This window comes from Sprattus sprattus (genome assembly GCF_963457725.1).
Source record: "Sprattus sprattus genome assembly, chromosome: 18".
Classification (NCBI taxonomy): domain Eukaryota; kingdom Metazoa; phylum Chordata; class Actinopteri; order Clupeiformes; family Clupeidae; genus Sprattus; species Sprattus sprattus.
The window spans coordinates 3161958-3186081 of record NC_137916.1 but is presented as its reverse complement, the minus strand read 5'-3'; the positions used below and the strand labels follow the sequence as shown (position 1 = coordinate 3186081).

The 24124-nt window shown below is 43.5% G+C and overlaps 1 protein-coding gene across 2 annotated transcripts; it reads right to left on the bottom strand.

Annotated features, from left to right (window-relative positions):
- Nucleotides 1–5111: 5111 nt before the first annotated feature.
- Nucleotides 5112–23650, bottom strand: nucb2a (nucleobindin 2a). 2 transcript variants are annotated; one of them, XM_080856076.1, is made up of 13 exons: nucleotides 23440–23650; nucleotides 22643–22783; nucleotides 15581–15688; nucleotides 15183–15315; nucleotides 14155–14258; nucleotides 13027–13212; nucleotides 12669–12759; nucleotides 12516–12574; nucleotides 12183–12275; nucleotides 11727–11816; nucleotides 10290–10460; nucleotides 6095–6155; nucleotides 5112–5929 (listed from the first exon to the last, which is right to left on the bottom strand). In XM_080856076.1, the coding sequence occupies exons 2-13, from the start codon at nucleotides 22781–22783 to the stop codon at nucleotides 5625–5627; spliced, it is 1542 nt and encodes a 513-aa protein (XP_080712202.1). In that variant the 5' UTR covers nucleotides 23440–23650; the 3' UTR covers nucleotides 5112–5624. The 2 variants fall into 2 exon arrangements, with proteins under 2 accessions (XP_080712202.1, XP_080712203.1); XM_080856077.1 differs by having other exon boundaries at nucleotides 5112–5926.
- Between the last annotated feature and the right edge of the window lie 474 nt (nucleotides 23651–24124).

Genomic DNA, 24124 nt, shown 5'->3' with positions numbered 1-24124 from the left:
TCTATAACCTACTGGCAACATTCCTACCAAATTTCAAATAAAAATATTGTCATTTAGATCATTTATTTGCAGAAAAATGACAATTGGTCAAAATAGCAAAAAAGATGCAGTGTCTTCAGATCTCGAATAATGCAAAGAAAACAAGCTCATATTCATTTTTAAACTACACAATACTAATGCTTTAACTTAGGAAGAGTTCAGAAATCAATATTTGGTGGAATAACCTTGATTTAAAATCACAACTTTCATGTGTCTTGGCATGCTCTCCACCAGTCTTTCACATTGCCGTAGGGTGACTTTATGCTGCTCCTGGCGCAAGAATTCAAGCAGCTCGGCTTCTTTTCATGGCTTGTGACCATCCATCTTCCTCTTGATCACATTTCAGAGTTTTTTTTATGGGATTCAGGTCTCGAAATTGGGCTGGCCATGACAGGGTCCTGATCTGGTGATACTCCATCCACACCTTTACTGGCCTGGCTGTGTGGCATGGAGCATTGCTCTTGTCAGAGCAAAAGGAAGCAAGTTTTTCTTCCGGGACAACGTTGTACTTTGCCTGGCTGAGGTTTGTAAAAGACCATAAGGATTGAACCAAAGCCGACTGGAGGGTCTCCTAGTTCGTCTTCTCTGATGAGTCCAATTTCACAGTAGGTGCAAGACACTGTGGCTTATAGGCCTCTCCAGGTCTACGTCTAACCATCAGACGACCATGTGTTGGGCAAAGCTGAAAATTGGACTCATCAGAGAAGACGAACTAGGAGACCTTCCAGTCCGCTTTGGTTCAATCCTTATGGTCTTTTACAAACCTCAGCCAGGCAAAGTACAACGTTGTCCCGGAAGAAAAACTTGCTTCCTTTTGCTCTGACAATGTTCCCCAACTCTGAGAAGTGTTTTTTCCAGCAGGGCAATGCTCCATGCCACACAGTCAGGCCAGTAAAGGTGTGGATGGAGTATCACCAGATCAGGACCCTGTCATGGCCAGCCCAATTTCGAGACCTGAATCCCATAAAAAATACTCTGAAATGTGATCAAGAGGAAGATGGATGGTCACAAGCCATGAAAAGAAGCCGAGCTGCTTGAATTCTTGCGCCAGGAGTAGCATAAAGTCACCCAACGGCAATGTGAAAGACTGGTGGAGAGCATGCCAAGACACATGAAAGTTGTGATTTTAAATCAAGGTTATTCCACCAAATATTAATTTCTGAACTCTTCCTAAGTTAAAGCATTAGTATTGTGTAGTTTAAAAATGAATATGAGCTTGTTTTCTTTGCATTATTCGAGATCTGAAGACACTGCATCTTTTTTGCTATTTTGACCAATTGTCATTTTTCTGCAAATAAATGATCTAAATGACAATATTTTTATTTGAAATTTGGTAGGAATGTTGCCAGTAGGTTATAGAATAAAACTAAAATGTACATTTTACTTTAACCCATACCAATAAATAGTAAAACCAGAGAAACTGATAATTTTGAAGTGGTCTCTTAATTTTTTCCGCGGCTGTATATTACTAAGAAATTCAATAAATTGAAGCAATGCAAATAAATAGTGTTTATTTCTCTCTTCTTATCATGCATCCACCTTACCATCCACATCCACCATCCACCATTCACTACTGCACAAAAATTAGACACGTTTGAAATGATGTAAGTTAAAGTAGGTAAAACAACTTTAGCCAATATCTCCGTAATGGAGATGGGTTATGTGCTCAAATTTCCTGGGATCAAAGAAAACGTTAGTAGGCTATTCATGTGCAAACTAAAAATCACGTCTCAGGCTGCGAATTAAAGTTATTTCGGGTTTATCAACTCTACCAATGTCATAATTATGAGTGCTTTGTTCTCCGCATCGCCGACATTACAAAAAGTGAAGACATTCAATGGTGACGGTGGTGTATGCAATAAATGACTCGAGAAGGTCTTTTAAATTAATTATTCCTTGTCGGGTGGATCAGTAGCACTCATACAAGAACTCATCATGATGGAAAAATGGATCTTCTTGGCGATCGCAAAGAACTCTTCCTACGCTAATCAAACTATTAATATGACTTCTTGTCAATGGGATCCCTCCTTTTGGCGTGGGTGTGGCAAGTTTAGCCAGCTAAACTTTGCTTAGCCTGCCCTGGAGCAGGTTAGTGCTAAGCGATTAATTACCATGGTTATTGAGCAAAAGTTGGTACGCCGAACTCGCTAAAGTGGTGTTGTCTTTTTTTAGCCTGGAATTTAGCTCGCTAAACCGCTTAGCGAGCGTCGCCGAACAGTACCCTGTACGCCTACACCAGCTCAAACCCCAAACCGCACCCATTACCCAACACCTATAACTCAGTTTGTTTTTATAGAAGGCTTTCTTCTCCTAGCAGAATGAAGCCATAGGGCTTATCAATTAGGAGATTTACCACTAACGGAGTTAACTTGTCCAGGTTTGACACTTAACCATATACTTGGAATGCCCATCAGGACAAACAACAACATTCACAGGCCATAAGCATTACTTTTAAAATCAGTGTCATTATCAGTGTCATATGCCTAATCCAGAAAGAACTCCTGGAGCTCTAAAGTGTGTGTGTTTGTGTGTAGAAGACAGAAGTGTAAGCTACAAGGTCAAAGGTTCAACCTCTTCTTCGGCAAGAAACAATCTGGGCAGCACACGTCTTATTCTGCAGTTTGCACCTCCTGTGTATTTGATGTGCATTGATCTGATCACAACTGTGTGGGTGTATGTGTATATGTTTGTCATGGTGTGTGTAGGAGCCTAAATGCAGTCTGATTAAGTGTTGATGATTTTACTTTAAAAAGGAAATACGTTCATTATTAAGATTAATATGTTTTATAATTTCATGATTTTAATATGTTAAAATGCATTGATATGAGAGGAGACAGGAATTTAATATGATTTTTATGCTTACTGTAAAGCACTTTTATTTTGACATGTGTCGAGGGGGGAAAGATTGAAACAAAGTAAGAAAGATTGGAGCGAAATAGTATTTTGACCTCTCTCGATTTAGCGATCTCTTATACGTTAATATTTTATGTTATTTGTGGATAACCCCGTTTATGTCTCTAATGTTGATTGAAGAAACTAAAGTAAACAGTTAAATGAAGGAAGTGGACTCGTGGAATAACTTGAATTGATACATAGAAAGAGAGACCTAATCAGAGCGTCAAGCTAACGTTTCAAATAGGAACCAAGGAACCTACAGTGTGTGTGTGTTAAGGTACATTCACATTAATGTCCCAGCCTACATGTATGTCCTTGCGATGTGTGTGTGTGTGTGTGTGTGTGTGTTTCAGGACGTGGAGGATCCTTCAGACACAGCCGAGGGATGATCACACACCACACCAGCTAACTCTGGAGCGCTCGGGAGCACACCCCTGAACTGCCCTTACAGCTCCCATTAATCCTAAAAACACCCCCCTACCGTAACTCTCATGAGAGACTCTAACATACCCCCCCAACCTTCAGAAACCCCATCAAAGCTCTGTGTTTAGAATGTTGTATAATGAACGTTCTAAAAAATATCTGTCCATGGAATATGATGTGGAAGTTTAGAATCTTACATTGTTGATGACACTTTGTTTTAGTAGAATATTAAGTCCCTTGCGGAAGGGTTAGAACCCTTATAAGAGTTCTACACACACAGCCAACCCAACCCGATCCTGTCCTGTCTCTCCTCTCCTTCCACTCCCCCTGGGTCCGTCCCACTATGTCTCTGAACTAGCAGGAACCTCTGCCTTGTGTGCACAACCAGGAAGTCATCCAGTTTAGGGCAGGGGGCTTCCACGTACGAGTGGCCCAAACCAGACTGAAGCCACGGGAGAAATCCCCAATGCGGCTGCTATGGTAACCTCATGTCTCACGGCGCTGAGCTGTTTGGGCCTGCTGTAGTGTTTAAGCTGTCAGAAAAGCATTATGGGATGGATGCCATGACACTCAGAAGCTTTAAAGTCACTCCTCACACACTTCCTGTCTGCACAAGAAGTGTGAACTGTGCCGTCATGATTGCATCCAGGTTGCTGAACAGCTCTTTCTGTTTATTTCCGCCTGGCTTGACTGTTAGTTAGAACCCTGTCGGGATGTGTTTTACACATGGTGTCATATGAACACACCGAGCCATATTGCCTGTGGTCGCACTGAACTGCATCTGAAATGTGTGTATGTGAGCACTGCACTGTCAAAGCTTTCCATTAAAGAAGGATCTTGCAATGGGTCTGGAGGGTGTTGCTTGTGAGGGGAGCATCACAAGTTTCAGGTCCTGACATCGACCGGAAATACACCTACCTGACGAGTAGATGTGACAAGGAAGACACTGACGGTCTAATACACACACACACACACACACTACTACTCAAACCAATTGCTCTCTGAGTTAGCACAATGAAACATCCCATTGACTGGCAACATTTTCAAGTATTCTTGAGAAGGTTTAACTCTAACAGACTCAAACAAAGGGTTACATTTCATTTCAAGTGAAGTAGGAGCTTATACTAATTAGGGCCACATTACAGCCAAATCAGAACCAGATAAGAGCCAGACCTGATCAGAACCATATTAGCCCAGAATGCCTAGTCCTTTATTCCGGTGTTGATTAGAAATAGAAGGAATTGAGTGCATTCAGTTTACAGAGTCAACCAGTCTAATCTGTTACATGTCCACTGCAGATTTCTGAACACATTGTTGTGGTCTCAAAACCCTCCCTCGGAACAGAAAGGCTTATTTATGAGTTTCCATATATGCACGTTTACAAGTTATCCACAGATTTTCAAACCTGCTTAAGATGTGGTGCTGCAGGGAACCCAAAAGGTAATGTTGCTTTTAATGGAGTACTTCATGGTGAAATCTGAGGCCTGCTTTGAATCATTGTCCTGAAGAGACCAACGTCCTGTAGGCTTTTGATTTTTGACTGACTTCATGAAATTGCATCCGGAATGTACTGATATTTTAAGGACTACATTCTTCCCTTTATTCAAACAATGTTTCCTATGCCACTAGCTGCTAGAAAATAATAAATGAATAGAATAGATTCACCCTTTAGACACTTATCTCCATAGAGGACAATGAGGAAGACCAGAGTTCATCATATTTCTTCTGTTCCTCCATTATTTCACATCAAAGTGTAACACTAAAAATCTTTATATCTTTAATCCAGCAACAGTGGCTTTAGCACTCTCCAATTCTCTACATTTCTGTAAAACAATGTGTAGCACACACACACACACACGCGCCATACTCCCGCACGCACGCACGCACACACACAGACACCCGACCAGTCAATCATGATGCAGTTGCCTACAGTTTTCCAATTAAAAAGAATATATGAAAAGTCATGGTGCTGTCTGTGATCTCTAATCAATGAACATGATCAGGAGTTCCCATGTTGATCTCTAATCAATGAACATGATCAGGAGTCCCAATGTTGATTCAGTCCAGTTCAGGATCTCCCAAAATCCACACAAAGACAGGCCCACAGTCAGGACTACACACACACACACACACACACACACACACACACACACACACACACACACACACACACACACACACACACACACACACACACACACACACACACACACTTGCTCAGTCACATGTAGGTCCTCAGCTCCAGTCCGTGTTGTGGTCAAATATCCCTAAGGTATGGCATTGTGCTCCTGGGGCTGGTGTTTCTCTCCCGGGGGCAAAAGATGGCCTGTCTGCTCCAGGTGCCCCCCGGGCTGGGGCAGTTGGTTATGGCCTGGGGGGCCTGGATGGAGATCCTGGGGTAGCCCCTGCTGGGGCAGTTGGTTATAGCCTGGGGGGCCTGGATGGAAATCCTGGGGTAACCCCTGCTGGGGCAGTTCCTGGTGGGGCAGTTCCTGGTGGGGGGGCAGCTCTGCGTGGCCAGGGGGCAGAGGGTGGCCCTGGTTCTGGGCTAGTGGGATGGCGTTGTCCTCTACTGGGAGACAAGGGAGAGACGCCCACACACACACACACACACACACACACACACACACACACACACACAGGGTGGAGATGAGTTATGTACAAAGGAACAGTAGGTTAGTAATGCTTAGTAGCATGCCTAGGATGAGCAAATGTTGGGTGCTGTGTGTAATCTCACCTTCACCCCCAGGGGGCTCCAAACTCTGGGTCTTCTTTATCTTCTCCATGTGCTCCACTGCCTAACAGACAGAGACAGAGACTTCTTCTGATGAGAGAACGCACACAGTAACACTCTTGCTGTCACTCTACCTCATCGTGTGTGTGTGTGTGTGTGTGTGTGTGTACCTGCTGAAGCTCTAGTTTCTGTGTGTTGAGCTGCTCCTGCTGTCTCTCCAGCTCGTCTGGTGTGTGTGTGTTTGTGTGTGTGTGTGTGTGTGTGTGTGTGTGTGTGTACCTGCTGAAGCTCTAGTTTCTGTGCATTGAGCTGCTCCTGCTGTCTCTCCAGCTCATCTGGTGTGTGTGTGTGTGTGTGTGTGTGTGTGTGTGTGTGTGTGTGTGCATCGCAGCTCCGTGCCAAACTATGCCAATTTAAAACCTTAAACATCTCGCCCGTTGTGACTGCCATCGTTAATGCAGCAGAGGTAATATGCTTTGGACTTTAGTACTAAACATGTGCCTAGTCACAGTGATACGATCAGCCTTTAAACAAGCCTTGATTAGTGGCCGCATTTACAAACAGCAAACGCGGCAAACCCACGACCCCGTCCCGCAACCATCACAGGACGGCCAGGATTTACCTGTGGATTATAACAACTACATGCGCCAACTACAATGTCATGAATGGGCAATGTTCGAGGTCCACGAAAGACACTTCAGGAGATCTTTGGATACCAAGCAACTCCAAGAAAAAACTCACTTTGCCTGCTCCGGTGATCCGAAGAAATGGACTAACGTTGCATCCATCCTCATTGGAGTATTCTTTCAAAATGGAATATTTCGTGCGTGACGTGCCAACGGGAAGGAGTTCGGATTACCACTTCTGAAGTATGTGACACGAGTCCTAAAAAAGTTCCCCTTGACAGATAAATACTCAGCAGAGTTTACACCGGTCTCCATTACTTCCTGGATTGAGAAACAGCTGACCTACGTGAGAGACGTCATCCAACCATCTCTCAGCAACAGAGGAGCAGTGGAACGCGGTGGATCTCCAAGGGCAGTGAGCAGAGAAAAACTATCGTACCTATGGCAGCACCGAAAATCAAAAGCCATTGACATAATTCTCAATAAGAGTACCTTTCCTTCTCCCCCACCTACTGTTAATGACACCAGTGATGTGTATAAACATTATTTGGCCAAATGTCAATCACCCCCTTCTGAACCAGTGACCCCGCCCCCCTGGGCCAATAGCATAGAGTCAGTTGCTCCAGACTATTATCCATCCACAGCTAACTTCACTCTTGATGAAGTGGATAAAGTTGTGTCCCAGCTGCCAAACAATAGAGCTAGTGGATATGATGGGGTGACATATGAAACCATTAAAGCCACAAAACCCTGGTCCACTCAAACTCTCACTAATATATTTAATATCTGCCTCATGAATGGGAAAGTACCCCATTCATGGAAGGGGGCCCTCATACATAGAATTCCCAAAAAAGACAATATTCCTACTGATCCATCTACATGGAGAGACATTTCTCTTCTCCCCACTGTCTACAAAGTTTTCATGAAATGCCTTCTTGCCCGCATCCTCCCATGGCTTGTGGACACAGGCATTCTCTCACCTAAACAGAAGGCCTACATAGACAGACAAGGCATGAATGAACATGTGTTCTGCCTCAAAACCGGAATTGATGACTTTAAACATGAATCATGTAAACTATATACTGTTTTCCTGGATTTTAGAGATGCCTTCGGGACACTGTCTCACAACATGATGCTCCGCACACTGGAAGAGATCCATCTACCTCAACCCTTTGTGGACATCATCACAGACGTGTACAAGGGATCTTTTTTGCAAGTCATCTGTGGAGACCAGCTCACAGAGCCTGTACCCCTCCAGGTAGGGATTAAAACCGGCTGCCCCTGGAGTGCGGTAAACTTCATCCTTGCTATCAACCAGTGGATGAAATGGCTCTGTCAGTGTGCACCACCACAAATCAGATCCCCAAACCCTGTTCAGGGGTACGCTGATGATGTGGAGATGTCCTCTAGGGATGAGAGTGTAATTGCCGACATGCTGAGAAGAACAGATGAGTTTCTGCTCTGGTCAAAGCTGGAGGTAAAACACACCAAATGCGCAGCACTCTATGAACGACGCAGCGGTGGTAACCGCTGGTACAAAGCAAAGTCAGACAAACCTCCCTCCTTCACACTCATGGGACAGCCAATCAGGGTCTACTCTCGTCATGAGACCTACACCTACCTGGGCCATAGGTTCAACATTGCAGGTGAGTGGGGTGAGCAGATACAGGAGCTATCCTGTAACTATAAAAACAGAATCGATCTGATTGATTCCTCGCCCCTCCCTGTAGTCATGAAACTGGAGGCCATCAGAGAAGTGGCCCTGGCAAAGATACAACACCTCTTTGCCAATGTCCACATCCCACAAAATGTCCTACAAGACATGAACAATAAAACAGTCGAAGCTGTCAGGAGATGGCTGGGTCTGAACACTCACTCCACTCGGGATATACTCTTCCTTTCACACAGAGAGGGGGGGCTCGGTGTCCCTAATGTGGAGTGGACCTACACCACTACAAGGCTGACACACTTAATCAGGATGCTTAACAATGACGATGCTGCCGTTCGAGAGCTAGCCAGAGCCTCCCTCCTACTGGACCTCAGGAGGAGAAAGGTCCCCTTGGCAGATGTTGGCCAGGATAACTTCCTGGGCTTCAGGAGGAAAGGTAATGGCAAGCTGGACACCCAAGCTGCAGGCTATGGTGTTCGGTCAGACTGGCCGGACCTCAATGACCTGTGCAACAGAGCGGCAGTTCAACTGAGATGGGAGAAAGAAAATGTACACCCTGCACCAGACGCATCTGATGCAGTTGTCACAGACCCGGCTGTTAATGTGGAGGCTACTGTCTACCACAATGGGACACAACAAACACTCAACAACAAAACTGCAAGAAAGTCTCTCCTGAACATTAAACAGGCAGAGGCAAAACAACATTGGACTGGACTGAGAATGCAGGGGAAGTTGGCATGCCTTGACTTTGCTGACCACTCCGTCTCACATACAGTTTACAGGAATGCTGCTGTAGGAGAGGACATCCTCTGCTTTACTGTGAAAGCCAGACTACAGGTGCTGCCAACCAAGTACAACCTGGCATTGTGGTACCCGCACAACCATCATCCACACTGCATAATGCACTCCAATCCCACCCAACACTTAGAATCCATTGCTCATATTGTCAATGGATGTAATAAATACAAAGGACTTTATACTGCACGCCACGACCGCATTGTCGACCTCATTGCTAGTACTGTAAAGGGAGTATTCCCCCCAAATGTGTCATTATACAAACACTCCCGTATAATACCGGATTGGTTTGGCAGCTCTGATGATGTGTTCTGCAACATCCCTAACACCCCTGATGTCTTTTTCTTGGACAAGGTTAAAAGGGAGGTAATAATCCTGGAAGTAGCCTGTGTCTATGACCTCTACATGGACATAGCCTTCCTTGACAAACTGACCAAATACCAGCCCATTGTTGCTAAAATAAGAGACCTAGGCTATACATGCAAGCTGGTAGTTTTGATATTTGGAAGTCTGGGGCATGTCCATAAGCTTTCGGTCAGTGGGCTACGACTGGCAGGACTTAGTAAGAGGCAATCCAAACAACTAGTCAAGTTCTGCTCTGTATCAGCTGTTATAGGTAGTCTTGCTGTTTGGCGTAGGAGATGTTTCTTGTACCCATGAGTCACTAAGCTGTATTTAACCTCTGAGAAATGTTTGAATCCTTTCTGTAAAGAATATGATTGGTGGATTCAAATAAATAATTTAAATGTGTGTGTGTGTGTGTGTGTGTGTGTGTACCTGCTGAAGCTCTAGTTTCTGTGCATTGAGCTGCTCCTGCTGTCTCTCCAGCTCATCTGGTGTGTGTGTGTGTGTGTGTGTGTGTGTGTGTGTGTGTGTGTGTGTGTGTGTGTGTGTGTGTGTGTGTGTACCTGCTGAAGCTCTAGTTTCTGTGCATTGAGCTGCTCCTGCTGTCTCTCCAGCTCATCTGGTGTGTGTGTGTGTGTGTGTGTGTGTGTGTGTACCTGCTGGAGCTCTAGTTTCTGTGCGTTGAGCTGCTCCTGCTGTCTCTCCAGCTCGTCTGGTGTGTGTGTGTGTGTGTGTGTGTGTGTGTGTGTGTGTGTGTGTGTACCTGCTGAAGCTCTAGTTTCTGTGCATTGAGCTGCTCCTGCTGTCTCTCCAGCTCGTCTCGTTGCTTCTTCAGGTGTTCCGCCTTCATGGTCAGCTCCTCCTCCTGCTGGGCCAGATGGGACTCAAACTCACCCATCTCCTCCTCCGTGTACGCCTGGTTCTGTTCCAGAGTCTGAGCACACACACACACACACACACGCACGCACGCACGCACGCACGCACGCACGCACGCACGCACGCACGCACGCACACACACACACACACACACACACACGCAGACGCACACAAAGACGCACAGGCACAGGCACAGGCACACACACAAGATACACAACGTTGAGAGAAGAGGTTATCGGTTAGGTCAGGGTGTGTATGACAAAGAATGAGTGCGTACATAATGGTGTATTGAGAATTGAGAGAGAGAGAGATAGAGTGTGTGTTGACTGAGTGAGTGTGAGTGTGTGAGTGTGAAAAATTCTGAATGAAGTGTGTGTGTGTCAGTGATGCGCGGGCTGATCCAAAATGAACGGGTGACCGCGGGTAACCCGCGGTGACGAGTCATCAAAAAATATTTTTAATTATATTCGGGTTGCATTCGGTCGAGCCGGCGAAAATAAATAAATAAATAAATAAAAAACTCCCGACGAAACGTTTGTATTTAATTATATTGTAAACATACATTTTATAAAAGACAAATTAGACATCATTGACTGCATGACAACTGGCAGTAAGGGAGATGGAGTCGGTTAGGGAGAAGTTAAAGAGAGGAGAGTGGAAACTCAAAAAACACGAGAATCGAAAGAGCAAAGTGTGGGAAACATTTGCAGAGGTGATTGATAAAGATGACATTAGTGCCGGCTACGTTATGTGCACTTCGTGCGATACACTGTACAAGTTCGACAGCCACAAAGTCGGCACGACCAACATGGCCCGTCACAAATGCGGCACCGGTAAGCCTTTCATTATAGCCTAGGTTAGGCCTACCTGTTTTTTGAAATATGTTATTCCTGCTTTTGTGTTTGGGAGGGTTTCAACGGAGCATCCACTTTGATGGAAATCCTTATTAACTTTTGCATGAAAGCTGCGGGATGAAAACAATAGGCATAGGCTAAACTAATAATGCTGGTTCCCCACGCCAAACAGCTGAGCATTTAAGGTCATTGTACACGTTTAATGCGATATCTGTAGGCCTACTGGGTTTTGCATAACCAAATACCGCTAGCTAAACAACAGCATAAACAACTGTTTTTTTTTTTTTTTTAAATAATAAGCGGGTCGGTAAGCGGGGCAGGTACAATATTCTAATAATTCATATTTTCGGTCGAGTTGCGGTCGAGTTAGTCGAAAACGCCTGTCGGTCGCGGGTCATTTAGACACGTGCCCGCGCATCACTGGTGTGTGTATGTGAGTGTGTGTGTGTGTGTGTGTGTGCCCTGCTCACCTCCCAGCTGTCAGGTTCTAGGAACTCCTTCTTCTTGGTGGCGACCAGGAACTCATCTAGAGACACCAAACGGTCCTTATTGGCATCCACCTTACAGAACACAGCACCCAATAATTTACTACATATAGCCTAACACACACACAGACACACATACACACACACACACAGCACCCAATCGCTTATAAATACCACACACACACACACACAGCACCAAATCACTTACTACATATAGCCTTACACACACACACAATCAAAGCACCCAATCACTTATAAATACCACACACACACAGCACCCAATCACTTATTAATACCACACACACACACACACACACACACACACAACACCCAATCACTTATAAATACTCATATATTACATACAGCCTTACTACAGCTTGCACACAGACAGACACACGCGCACATGCACGCACAAACACACACACAGACACACACACACACCTCGTTCATGACGTGTTCCCTCATACGCAGTCTCTCCTCCTCCATCTCCACCATGTCGTCCTCCTCATTAGTCGGATCGTAGATCTTCTCAAGCTGAGGAGAGCCAATCAGAATGCTCATTAAATCTCAGACAGACAATCCAGCATGTCTATACAAGACTAGCCAATAAAAATGCATGATATCCCACCAGAAATATGACCAAAGTCAAAAACAATTCTGCTCTACTGAATGTATAAAAAAGGCTCTGTGCACTCTGGGGTAAGTCCCTTTAAACAGATAAACACACGTGATACACCCGTCTGTCACCATCCAGTGACATCTAATTCCACTCACCTCTTTGGTGAAGAGAGCCTCCAGCTCCTGCTCATCAAAGAAACCATCTCCGTTACTGTCTGTGGGACAGGAAGAGCATCAATACCATCACACAGCTACAGTAGGGCCAAGCTGTGTGTATGTGTGTGTGTGTGTGTGTGTGTGTGTGTGTACCGTGAAGGTTGAAGAAGGTTTTGGGGTCAAAGTCGTCCGGGTCCAAACCATCCTTGTCCTCCCATACCTCTTTCAGTTGATCCTGGCTGCCCTGTACACACACATAACCACACACACATACACAAACACATAATGGTTAACTGACATCCAAGTAATGAGGTCCTTAAACAGCATGACCTATGGTGGTATAGGTGGTTGTAAAAGGGTGTGCGAAAGTGTGTGTGTGTGTGTGTCAGTGTGTGTGTGTGTGAGAGTGTGTGTCAGTGTGTGTGAGTGTGAGTGTGAGTGTGAGAGTGAGTGTGAGTGTGAGTGTGAGTGTGAGTGTGAGTGTGAGTGTGAGTGTGAGTGTGAGTCTCACCGGGTGGTTGACTTTGGGGTGGTCTGCGTGTTTCTTCCTCATCTCCTCGTAGTGTTCCTCCTCCTTGTGCCGCTCCTCCTCGTCCAGCGTCTTCAGGTGCTCACGCCGCTCGTGCTCCTTCGTCATCTCATAGCGCTTGAACTCCTCGTGACGCTCCTTATCAAAGTTCTCCAGGTCACTTGTCGCCTAGAGACACACACACACACACACAAACACACACACACACTTAACATCTGTGTATGTTTGTATGAGAGAGAGAGAGAGAGAGAGAGAGAGAGAGAGAGAGAGAGAGAGAGGCAGAGAGCGAGAGAGAGTGAGGAAGAAAGGAAGGGAGGGAGAGAGAGTTTTTCTTGCACAGGAAAGAGTTTGGCATCTGCCAAAGCCATTCAATAAATGCCCATGTTAAATGTATGCATCTTGCATGTGAGTTGCTTCAGGGCTGCTGACATTAGCAGCTGCTTTAGCACTCTTTGCTGTAATAAACACTATCTGGCTCTCAAACGCAAACACACACACACACACACACACACACACACACACACACACACACTGTCTCCAAACACTAACATGGTTGTGTACATACACATCTAGAAGCGGAACAGCTGATGCTGAACCCGTTATTTACATAATTACACCGCCCAGCAGATAAAGTATATGACCATGAGAATCCTGTTGCATATATTCAAATGTTACTATGTGCATGTGTGTGTGTGTGTTAGTGGGGGGAGGGGGGGGGGGATATGTGTGCAACAGTAAACATTATGCGGAGATGAGAATGTGAACGACTGAAAAAAAAACCCAGAAGGAAATCAAGGTAGAATCTGATTAGCATTGGTGTGTGTGTGTGTGAGTATGTGTGTGTGTGTGTGATGTGAAGGTAATCACTGTAGAATCTGATTTGCATTGGGCTTTTAAAAGAACCTCTTTCACGTTTCTATGGCAACTTTTTTATTATTAATATTATTATTGTCCCAGACACACACACGCTGATGCATATATCAAACTCAAAATCACGTTACACCTTCCCATGTCCCAGTGTGCTCACACATACACACACACACACACACACACACACACACACACACACACACACACACACACAAACATACTTCCTCAGTGTGTTCTTACCGACTTGATGAGTCTGTCCAGATCGTCAACCTCAAAGGTGTGTGGGTTCATGTGGTTAAGATACTCAAACTGCTTCAGGAGGGCCTGGTGGTCTACCGCCATACCTACACACACACACACACACACAAACCAAACATGTGAGCCTCACGCCAACAATCATAATCGAACTGCTTCAGGAGGTCCTGATGGTCTACTCTGCCATAACCACACCCACACCTCACATTGATATCATCCAAATGATAACCCTTCAGTAGTGGGCCTAAAGGTTTTAACACTGGTCATCTGTAAATTAAGTCCCAACACAATCCCCATATTTACACACCCTTCCTCCCAGTACACGGCTGCTGTCTGATCAGCACTAGTACCGTGCTCCAGTTGGACTCCAACATCAGAATTTCCCAGTTCCAAGTTAGAAGTTTCAACAGGAACATCCCCTGAAGTCGGAATTCCAACACCGACATCAGAATCCAAGATGGCTGCCCCCGTGCATCAACTTTATTGGCACTTCTGCCTTATCTGTGTCTCATTTAATCAGCCATACACAAAGTACTGTCCAATATCTATACGTGGACTGGTTGCTATGGTGTTTGTATGCGCAGAATACAGTTCTCATCACTGATCAGAAAATAGATAGAAGATGATGCAATGATCACTGGGGAGACCGGTCACCATGGCAACCACATTACAAAGCTGAGCCAGCTGACATGTCGATGTATGACCTCTCCAAAAAGCCACAGCAACGCACAGTCACACACACACACACTCACTCACTCACTCACTCACTCACTCACTCACTCACTCACTCACTCACACATACACTCACACATACACTCATACACATGCATACACTCACACACAATACATAGTCAATTAGCTGATCCATGTGGTGATGTCATGTATAATTACAATTCAATTATAATTACAATTCAATCACAATTCAATTATGAGTTTGTGAGTGTTGATGGCAGATGGCATGTTTGAGAGTGTGTGTGTGTGTGTGTGTGTGTGTGTGTGTGTGTTAAGGTCACCGTTCCCCTGCTCCATGTCCTGCTTGGCTTTGATGAGGGTGCGCAGACGACTGACCTCCTGCCTCTTCAGCTCGTCCAGTTTGGTCCGCACGTGATGGCTCACAAAGTCCAGCTCTTTAGCCAGCTTCCCTTGCTGTCGTCAACACACAGACAAACACACACACACACACACACACACACACACACACAAAAAAAAAGACACACACACCTTTGACTAAATCTGTACAGTGCTGCGCTGCTTTAGATGACTGATTCATGTGTACACAAACACACACACACACACACACACACACACACACACACCATTGACTAAATCTGTATCTGTACAATGCTGCGCTGCTTTAGATGAATGATAAATGTAAGCCTTCTCCAGGCTGGAAGGGTGACACCTCGATTACCTTGATGTCTTCCATGTCTGTGTTGTGGAGCTTCTCTCTGAAGTGCTGGTCTTTCTCCAGATAGTCGATGACCTCCCTGAGATAGCGATCATAGTGCAACCCTGTGTCCTGGAGGGAAACACACACACACACACTTATCACATCACTGGACAACTCGGGGAGTTAAGCCTAATTTATACTTTGGTAGTCGACACTTTTGAAAAGGTCGCCGACACAAAAAAAAAAGTGTCGTCCAAACTATTAAAACACGATACAATGAAATTAATACGTTCTTATTTTCTTGGTATTTTTGTCATATTCAGATTTGGAATGATGATTGCTGGGTAAAATGTATGTTTTCAAAACAAGTCAAACACAGTTGTGGACCAAGATCTGAACTGCTGCCCAGCTGCTGCAGCGTGCGGAACCCTTGATTGTAAGCGCGTTTGAGACGCGCAATTCTCCTCTCCAGGCGCCTCCACTTTCTCATGTGGAGGACACAGCTTAAGTGCAGAGACAGGGTTTGCCCGTCTCCTAATAAAGGAGGTATGTTTGTCTCCATTTTCCGGTAGATCGGCCATCTATAAGGGCCACGCTCCTATTGGTCAATCTGCAATTGCGATTTCCGGGATAAAAAATAGCCGCATTTTCAGCACTTGCATGTCAAGAAACACAATTAGTAGGTTTCAGTCGATAAAATGGTACACAGTTAGCAGGTAGGTTTCAGTCGATAAAATGGTTTGTAATGTCAAGAAGCACAACTAGTAAGTTTCAGTCCTTTACATTTATGTTTATTCATTTAGCAGACATTTCAGCAGGGAGACGAACTAACACACAACTAGTAGGTAAGTTTCACTCGTTTTAGCAGACGCTTCAGCAGGGAGACGAACCTACAAACTTCTCATTACTAAACTGCTTCTCTACCTCCTGCACCACTGTCGGTTGATATTTGTACATTATTATTTATTAGGTTATATTTGTGCGGCCCATAAAATTAATCATTATTTATTATTATTAGTTAAAGCACCGTACAGTTGATATTCGTGCGATTATTTATTAGGTAATATTTGTGCTGCCCATAAAATGAATTATTATTTATTATTATTAGTTAAAGCACCGTACAGTTGATATTCGTGCGATTATTTATTAGGTAATATTTGTGCGGCCCATAAAATGAATTATTATTTATTATTATTAGTTAAGGCACTGTACAGTTGATATTGGCATGGCCCTTACATCTATCTACGGACCAGTTAAGGCACTTGCCAATATTACCTGTACAGTGCCTTAACTGGTCCGTACATGTATGGGCCATGCCAATATTACCTGTACAGTGCCTTAACTGGTCCGTGCATGTAAGGGCCATGCCAATATTACCTGTACAGTGCCTTAACTGGTGCGTAGATGAAAGGGCCATGCCAATATTACCTATACAGTGCCTCAACTGCTCCGTAGATGTAAGGGCCATGCCAATATTACCTGTACGGTGCCTTAACTGCTCCATAGATGTAAGGGCCATGCCAATATTACCTGTACAGTGCCTAAACTGCTTCGTAGATGTAAGGGCCATGCCAATATTACCTGTACGGTGCTTTAACTACTCCGTAGATGTAAGGGCCATGCCAATATTACCTGTACGGTGCCTTTACTGCTCCGTAGATGTAAGGGCCATGCCAATATTACCTGTACGGTGCCTTAACTGCTCCGTGGATGTAAGGGCCATGCCAATATTACCTGTACGGTGCCTAAACTGCTCCGTAGATGTAAGGGCCATGCCAATATTACCTGTACGGTGCCTAAACTGCTCCCTAGATGTAAGGGCCATGCCAATATTACCTGTGTAGTGCCTTAACTGGTCCGTAGATGTAAGGGCCATGCCAATATTACCTGTACGGTGCCTAAACTGCTCCGTAGATGTAAGGGCCATGCCAATATTACCTGTACAGTGCCTTAACTGGTCCGTAGATGTAAGGGCCATGCCAATATCAACTGTACGGTGCCTTAACTAATAATAATAATAAATAATAATTCATTTTATGGGCCGCACAAATATTACCTAATAAATAATCGCACAAATATCAACTGTACGGTGCTTTAACTAATAATAATAAATAATCATTAATTTTATGGGCCGAACAAATATTACCTAATAAATAATTAGCCTACCTCTTGTTACCAGCAGACACACACACAACACTTTCCAAAATGGCATTGCATTGAATAAATCAAGCCTATGATGTGCATTGCACGCTTTGTCAGTGCTTAACAAGATCTGCGTAATGTCCTGCGACAATCTGCCGGTGATTTCCTTCTCACGAGTGGTAGCCTACCCTATATTCAAAACCAGAGTAGGCTAAGTTAACAAATATTGCCTAGGAAAAGTTATATGCGTAAAGGCCCGGTAAGCGTCTCCGCTGCGCAAATTAAATGCTGCGTGTGTTTTGTGCCACTTAAAATATTTCTAAATTATGCCAGAGCCTGCACTTCCAGCTTCCTTGTTTAGGCCTATGTGTAAAACATGAAAATTCTTCCAGTGAGCTGACCTCTAGCATTCTTCACCTTGCACACGCACTTTTTGCCACCCCACCACAAACATGAATCCGGCACCACTGGTTGGAACAAAGGCATTTCGGAACAGAGGGTTTCATTTGGTAAAGATATTTCGGACATTTTTTCGAAATATTGAGCTTTCGGAAGACTTGGCAGTCCCACAGCCAGACAGAAGTTTTGCCTGGTCATACAACAGGGACGTAGCAATAACGTTGTATGCACAACTCCTATCCTTCTAACTGCCGAGCCATTATTGAACAGGTTGTTATAATTTCGGAGTCAGGTCGACGCCGAGCGCCTGTTTAATTGTCTATAGATGTGGGTAAAGTTGCTGTGTGTGCTGCTGCACCAAATAATTCCTTTCATCAGTGTTTTAAAAATGTTTCAGCACTTTGACCGTCTGTTTACGTTACCACGAGTCAAAGCACTACCCATGTTTCTGATCGCTTTCTCGTTGACCTGTCTACTTTCCCAATACAATAACGGAAGTAACTAATTCGACCGTAAAATCCAACACATTGTTGATCAGGGACGTGCAGTCATAGGAGGCAGGGGAGGCAGATATATATATATATATATATATTATAAAATATATATTCATATTTCTCTACTAATCTGTAGTATGGCTGTAATTTCTGCAGGATTCCGATCATTTCGAGCATTTTTATTATCAAAATCGCTGAATTTGCGCATTTCCGCTTCCTGAAAACATGGACGTGCCGTGGACTGAGGCAAATGCATTGGTGTCTATGGGCAGCTGAGCCAGTGCCTCAGTAAGGATTGCGCAATCACTCCAAACTGGGTTTTACGCATGCGTGCGCAAGCGTAGAACCTTTGAGTTGAGCTCAAAACGCATTGAAAAATATTGTTACTGAGGCAGGCAGTACCACTGCCTCTGGAAGGGAGGCGAGCGAGAGCGCAATGGACCCTTCCGCAAACTCCGCCCCCCTTAGCAACGGTTGCTATATCAGTCAAGCATTCACGTTTCCCAGGTTCTCAACATTGGTATGAATGGCGTGGCAACATGTTTTCAACCGTGTCAATTTCAGCTCTACCCAAAGAAATCACAAGCATTTTTTGGAAAAACGGCAAGATCTCAGATCGAAGCAGGCAAAAGGGTCTGCAATAAGCTTATATAGGCTACAACCACGACATTACATGCCAAAAACAACAAAGACGTGACGCTCATTTTACGACACGACATTACATGCCAAAGACAACAAAGACGTGACGCTCATTTTTTTGTGAACATGAGGATGAAATACATTTAAAAGTGTTAACATTTGAGAATAATCTATCAAATCACTTTGAAACATCATTTTCTTCAAGACCAAATTCTAAAAGTTCTGGTTTTATCCATTTTGGTGAGAATATTAGGAAAATAATGGTAAAATTGTCAATGTGGTGTAACCATAATACGTGGTACCAACTAATAGAACATGCTAAAAAATTGTGAAACTCTCTTCAAAATAGCCTCTGATATACTTTGGCATAATCTTACACTTGCACTTTTTAAAACGTAATAATAGTTATGTAACATCATCGTTCGGAATATTTAAATTAATATGGGGAATCATGTCTGCCAATCAACCTCTTGAAGTGTCAAGTGATGTAACCGCATTTTAGGTGCCATTTTGTAAATATTGTGCCAGAAGATCATGTCACAGAGAAGACCCCTGAAGAACCTAACTGCTACATGTCAAGGTTAGTACTCTCTCTAAAATGTGACATAATTAAGCGTTTTTCAGCCATGGTCAGGTGACATGTCAAGTGGTATGACCTCAGTAAAAATATAAATAAACCATAATAATCAAAGTGATTATATTAAATGTAAAATATGTTTTTAAATATTCACACCAATGTTAAGTGTTGACATAGTCATCCTAAATAATGCCTGCAGATTTTGGTTTTAAATTGAAATGTCAAATGGTGTAACCGGTTACACCATTTGACATCTTCCTGTTTGAGGCCGATTTGATCAATTTAGGGCCAAAAGCTTTATTTGTGATCCTGATTATACAATTTCTTATAGTTGAAATAGTGACTCCTACTGTTCAATATTAACAGCAGGTTTAAATGTGTTTTTTTCCCCGTGAAGTTTATAAAGTTTATAAAATGTTACCCCTCCCTCCAGACTTTTTGGATATCGGCTGTCAGAATTACACACTCCATAAGCGCACGTTTCATTTTCTCTTCTCGAGCAGACGTCTCTCTCATTGACTTCCATTCATCAAAATGGCTCGCTTGACTGAGGTTCCGAGCTTAGTAACCGTTGCTATGCTATGATTGATCAGTTACCGTTTTGGGGAGTGGTCGCGGAAGGGTCAATTGTCGGGTATATGTTGTTTTTAAAGTTGGGCTACTTCTAGGCTTCTACTTGACGGCGAAAATGGAAGGTTGTATTGCTAAGCTGAAGCAGTTCTCAAAATTGGACTTGCAGTCCAAACGTGAAATGATTAATAATGGGAGACCAATGGCGGAGCTAAAATGTTTGCTTCAAACGACGGGACCGAAGGTATTGACATTTGCATTGGAGTGTTTCACGTTTCCAAACGGGACATATTCATGCGCAACACAAACCTCGCTAAAGGCTGCTAGGTGCAGGGGAGCCGTGAATGGATTACGAGCTCCAACGAAAGTGCACCACCTTTAAATTATACCGGTCAATAGAACATTTTGGTATTGTGTGCTATGTCTGTGGTGTTTAACTGTTTGCTTGTTAATACGTTGTGTAAATAAATATGTAAGTGTTTTTTTCTCAACTTCGAATTCAAGTGTCCGAGTTGCAGTGTTGGGCAAGCTACTTGATATTTGTAGTGAGCTAAGCTATCAGCTACTCTACAATAAATTCAGCTTCACTACACAGAAGCTACCACTCAAAAAAAAGTAGCAAGCTAAGTTACATAAACCTGTCAAAAGTAGTTTGATACATTAGAAGCTACTTTCAGTTAAACAAACTGCATGCCAAGTCAATGCAATTTTAGTGATCAACACAACTGTCAGTCAGATAAAAACGGTTGCATGGATGAAATTCGTGTGTTCGTATGTTTGTGTTGGATGTCATTGATGTTGACAGGAACTTTTTCTTTGGATTACAAAGAAGGCATCTGAAAACATATTTAGGTTCACTCGTCTCTTATAAAGTGACGTACTTTTGAAGGTATGGCTGTTGAGTCAGGAATTCAAACGCAGATGAAAACAAATGAGCGCAGAAGACTTCGCCTACCTTCATCTTTCGTCTATTTCGTGCATTTTCGCAATTCGACTCCCTGAGCAGACAGCGCGGACTTTTCACTTTTTAACTTTCATCATCTTCAGCTGTATCTAAATATCAACAGCATTCTAGTTATCCGGTTGTCTAGAATCTGCATGCAAACTACCCATTTAAAATTAGGGCAGAAATTAATTTTAAATGTATGAGCAGCGTCTGGTGTACTTGAAATGACGATATCTATCTATCTATTTTCACTCGTCTCCCCTAAAGTGACGTACTGCTTCATTTTTGTGTTTGATGGCTGCAGGGAAGCCTGTTATGAATGAACATCAGAAAGGTCCAGGATAAATTAGCTTTCGAGGACGCTACTGCGGTACTTAATCAATAAAAGAACTTAGCTACTGAAAAGTTACTTGGTTTTGTAAATAGCGACGTTACTGCCAAGCTACTGAGAAATGTAGTTAAGCTAGTAGCGTCGCTACAAGTAGTGACGCTACTGCCCATCACTGCCGAGTTGTGTAAAAGGTTATATTTTCCCTAGACAAATTGTAATGAGCCATATCATTGGTGGGAGGGCTACATACGCTACCTTGTAACTATTAATATCTTATTTGACACGGTGTAAAAGTTCAATTACCACACCGATTGTACGTTTAGCTGTAGGCCTATAGCCTCGTAAAAGTCAGTTGACTATTGAGCCGCATAACTTCTTATAATAATAATCGTTTAAAAGTAATAGTATTAGACAATAAAACAAAGTTTTTTCAATTCTGGTGAGATGACAATTTTTAAACCATAAGCATGTATACATGTATGATGTATACATTTCAATTTTTTTTTTTAAACAACTAGAGATCGGAATGACATAATCACTTCCGGTTTCTGTGCCTCACCAGCTGCGAACCTCACCGCACGTCACTGTTGTTGATATATATTCGCCAATGGTGTGTGCTGGCGCCTCATGACTAGTAAACTAGCTTGCACTATAGAGCCCATCTACCTTATGGGAAACACACACACACACACACACACACACACACACACTTATCACATCACTGGACAACTCGGGGAGTTAGGGTCAGCATAAAGCACAACCTAGCAGGCCCCTGCAGCTGGGCGTCTGTCTGCTTCAGCAAGTGGGATATGGCTGCACTCCAAAGCAAGCAGGAAATCGCGTCATCTGAGGTACGATCTACATTCAAAGTCCCATCTTGAATTCGCAGTGTTAGCGTGCAGCGAGTAAGATGTGCAGTCAGGAGGAACTAGCACACATCTGTGCTGTGTTTATATTTCTGTGGCTGCGGGTGTCTGACTCTCACCACGCTCTGCGGAGTCTCCTCCACGGTCTCTTCGGGCGGCTTGACTTTAGTCTTGTCCATACTTATGGGCACCGTTTCCGAACACAGCAGCAGGCACGACAGGATAAGGCAACTGGTGAGGAGTTCATTCATGCTTGGCATCTGAAACAGCACGAAAGACAATCGAGGTTTAGCTAGCTGCTGTTTGTTACTTTTGTTGCAAGGCACACATCGAATGTTGAACTTGTACCTCTAGTTCCAGGAAATACTGGACGCATTTCTGTAATACACCCTACACCATAAGCGGGTTGACAATAGACACCCACCAAATCATCTATATCATGTTCATCCTCAATTGCTTAATTTCACAAAACAATTTAAAATATCACATAATCAAATCAACCACCAGCTAGCCGTAGTTAATTATCAGCCAGTTGCTAATATCAGGTTATGGAAGTTACATGTTCAATACCATGTTTATTGGCTGGCTAGCTAGCTAGCTTGCAAGCAGAATAAATAGTTATACAATTATTCTGGTAACAATTCTGTAAAACATTAACGTTAGTTCTGGACCGTAATTTGCGGCCGGTAAGGGATAGTTAACAGATATCATTAGCTGTTATTTAAATGGACTACTCCGTTAAATGGCTTAACGTAAGGTCTGTTTTCTAAGATGGTTGCTGACAAGCTAACGCTCAAGAATCTGAAAATTATATCCGAGAAACCAGCACAGATACACCCTTAGGTTAACGTTACCTTACTAACGTCACCTCTCTTCCGATAACGCTGTTATTAGCTGTAAGGTTAGATTCGCTTACTTTGAGAACTGATTGTCTGTCAGGCTAGTTAAAATGTCTCCTGCTTCTTCTATGTCGACCTCTCATTCCTTCCTTCCTTCCTAGCGGACTGGCATCACGGAGACTCGTTAGCTCTAGATTTCAGTGTTATTCTGACATCTAGTAGATGTAAAGGGAGAGGGTTGTGGAATTAGCCAACCTTGCTAGCAAGCCCAGAAAGAAATAGTGTAGTCTGTCGAATAATTGTTTTATTGTTGGGTTTTGATTGGACGGACACTGCCTTGTCCTTGTAGAAGATGCATCGCACGGAGATGTGGTTGGTGCAAGTCCCTGCCGCTCAAACAGCACTCCGGCCACCCTTGCGATCATGTTGAGTTGCAGGGAAACGTACGTGGCGCTTATTCAGTTCTGAGGTTAGAATGTGGTGAACTTTAGTCAGATCTGACTGACACACATCACATTATACAAAAGAAAACCTTAACGACAAATGGAGTGTTTAATGTATTTACATTAGTTCAATAAAAGGGCCCTTAATCTATTTAAATAGTTTGTTCACTTAGACAACACGATATATTTTTTCTCAATGGTATCCTTGAGCTGACCGGGCTACTAAAAAACGACAGTGTTGAGGCGCAGCATCCAAAACATTCATTACAGATAGCGTTTAGAGACTCAAGGGTTAGATCCCACTGCGAAAAAGGGAAAA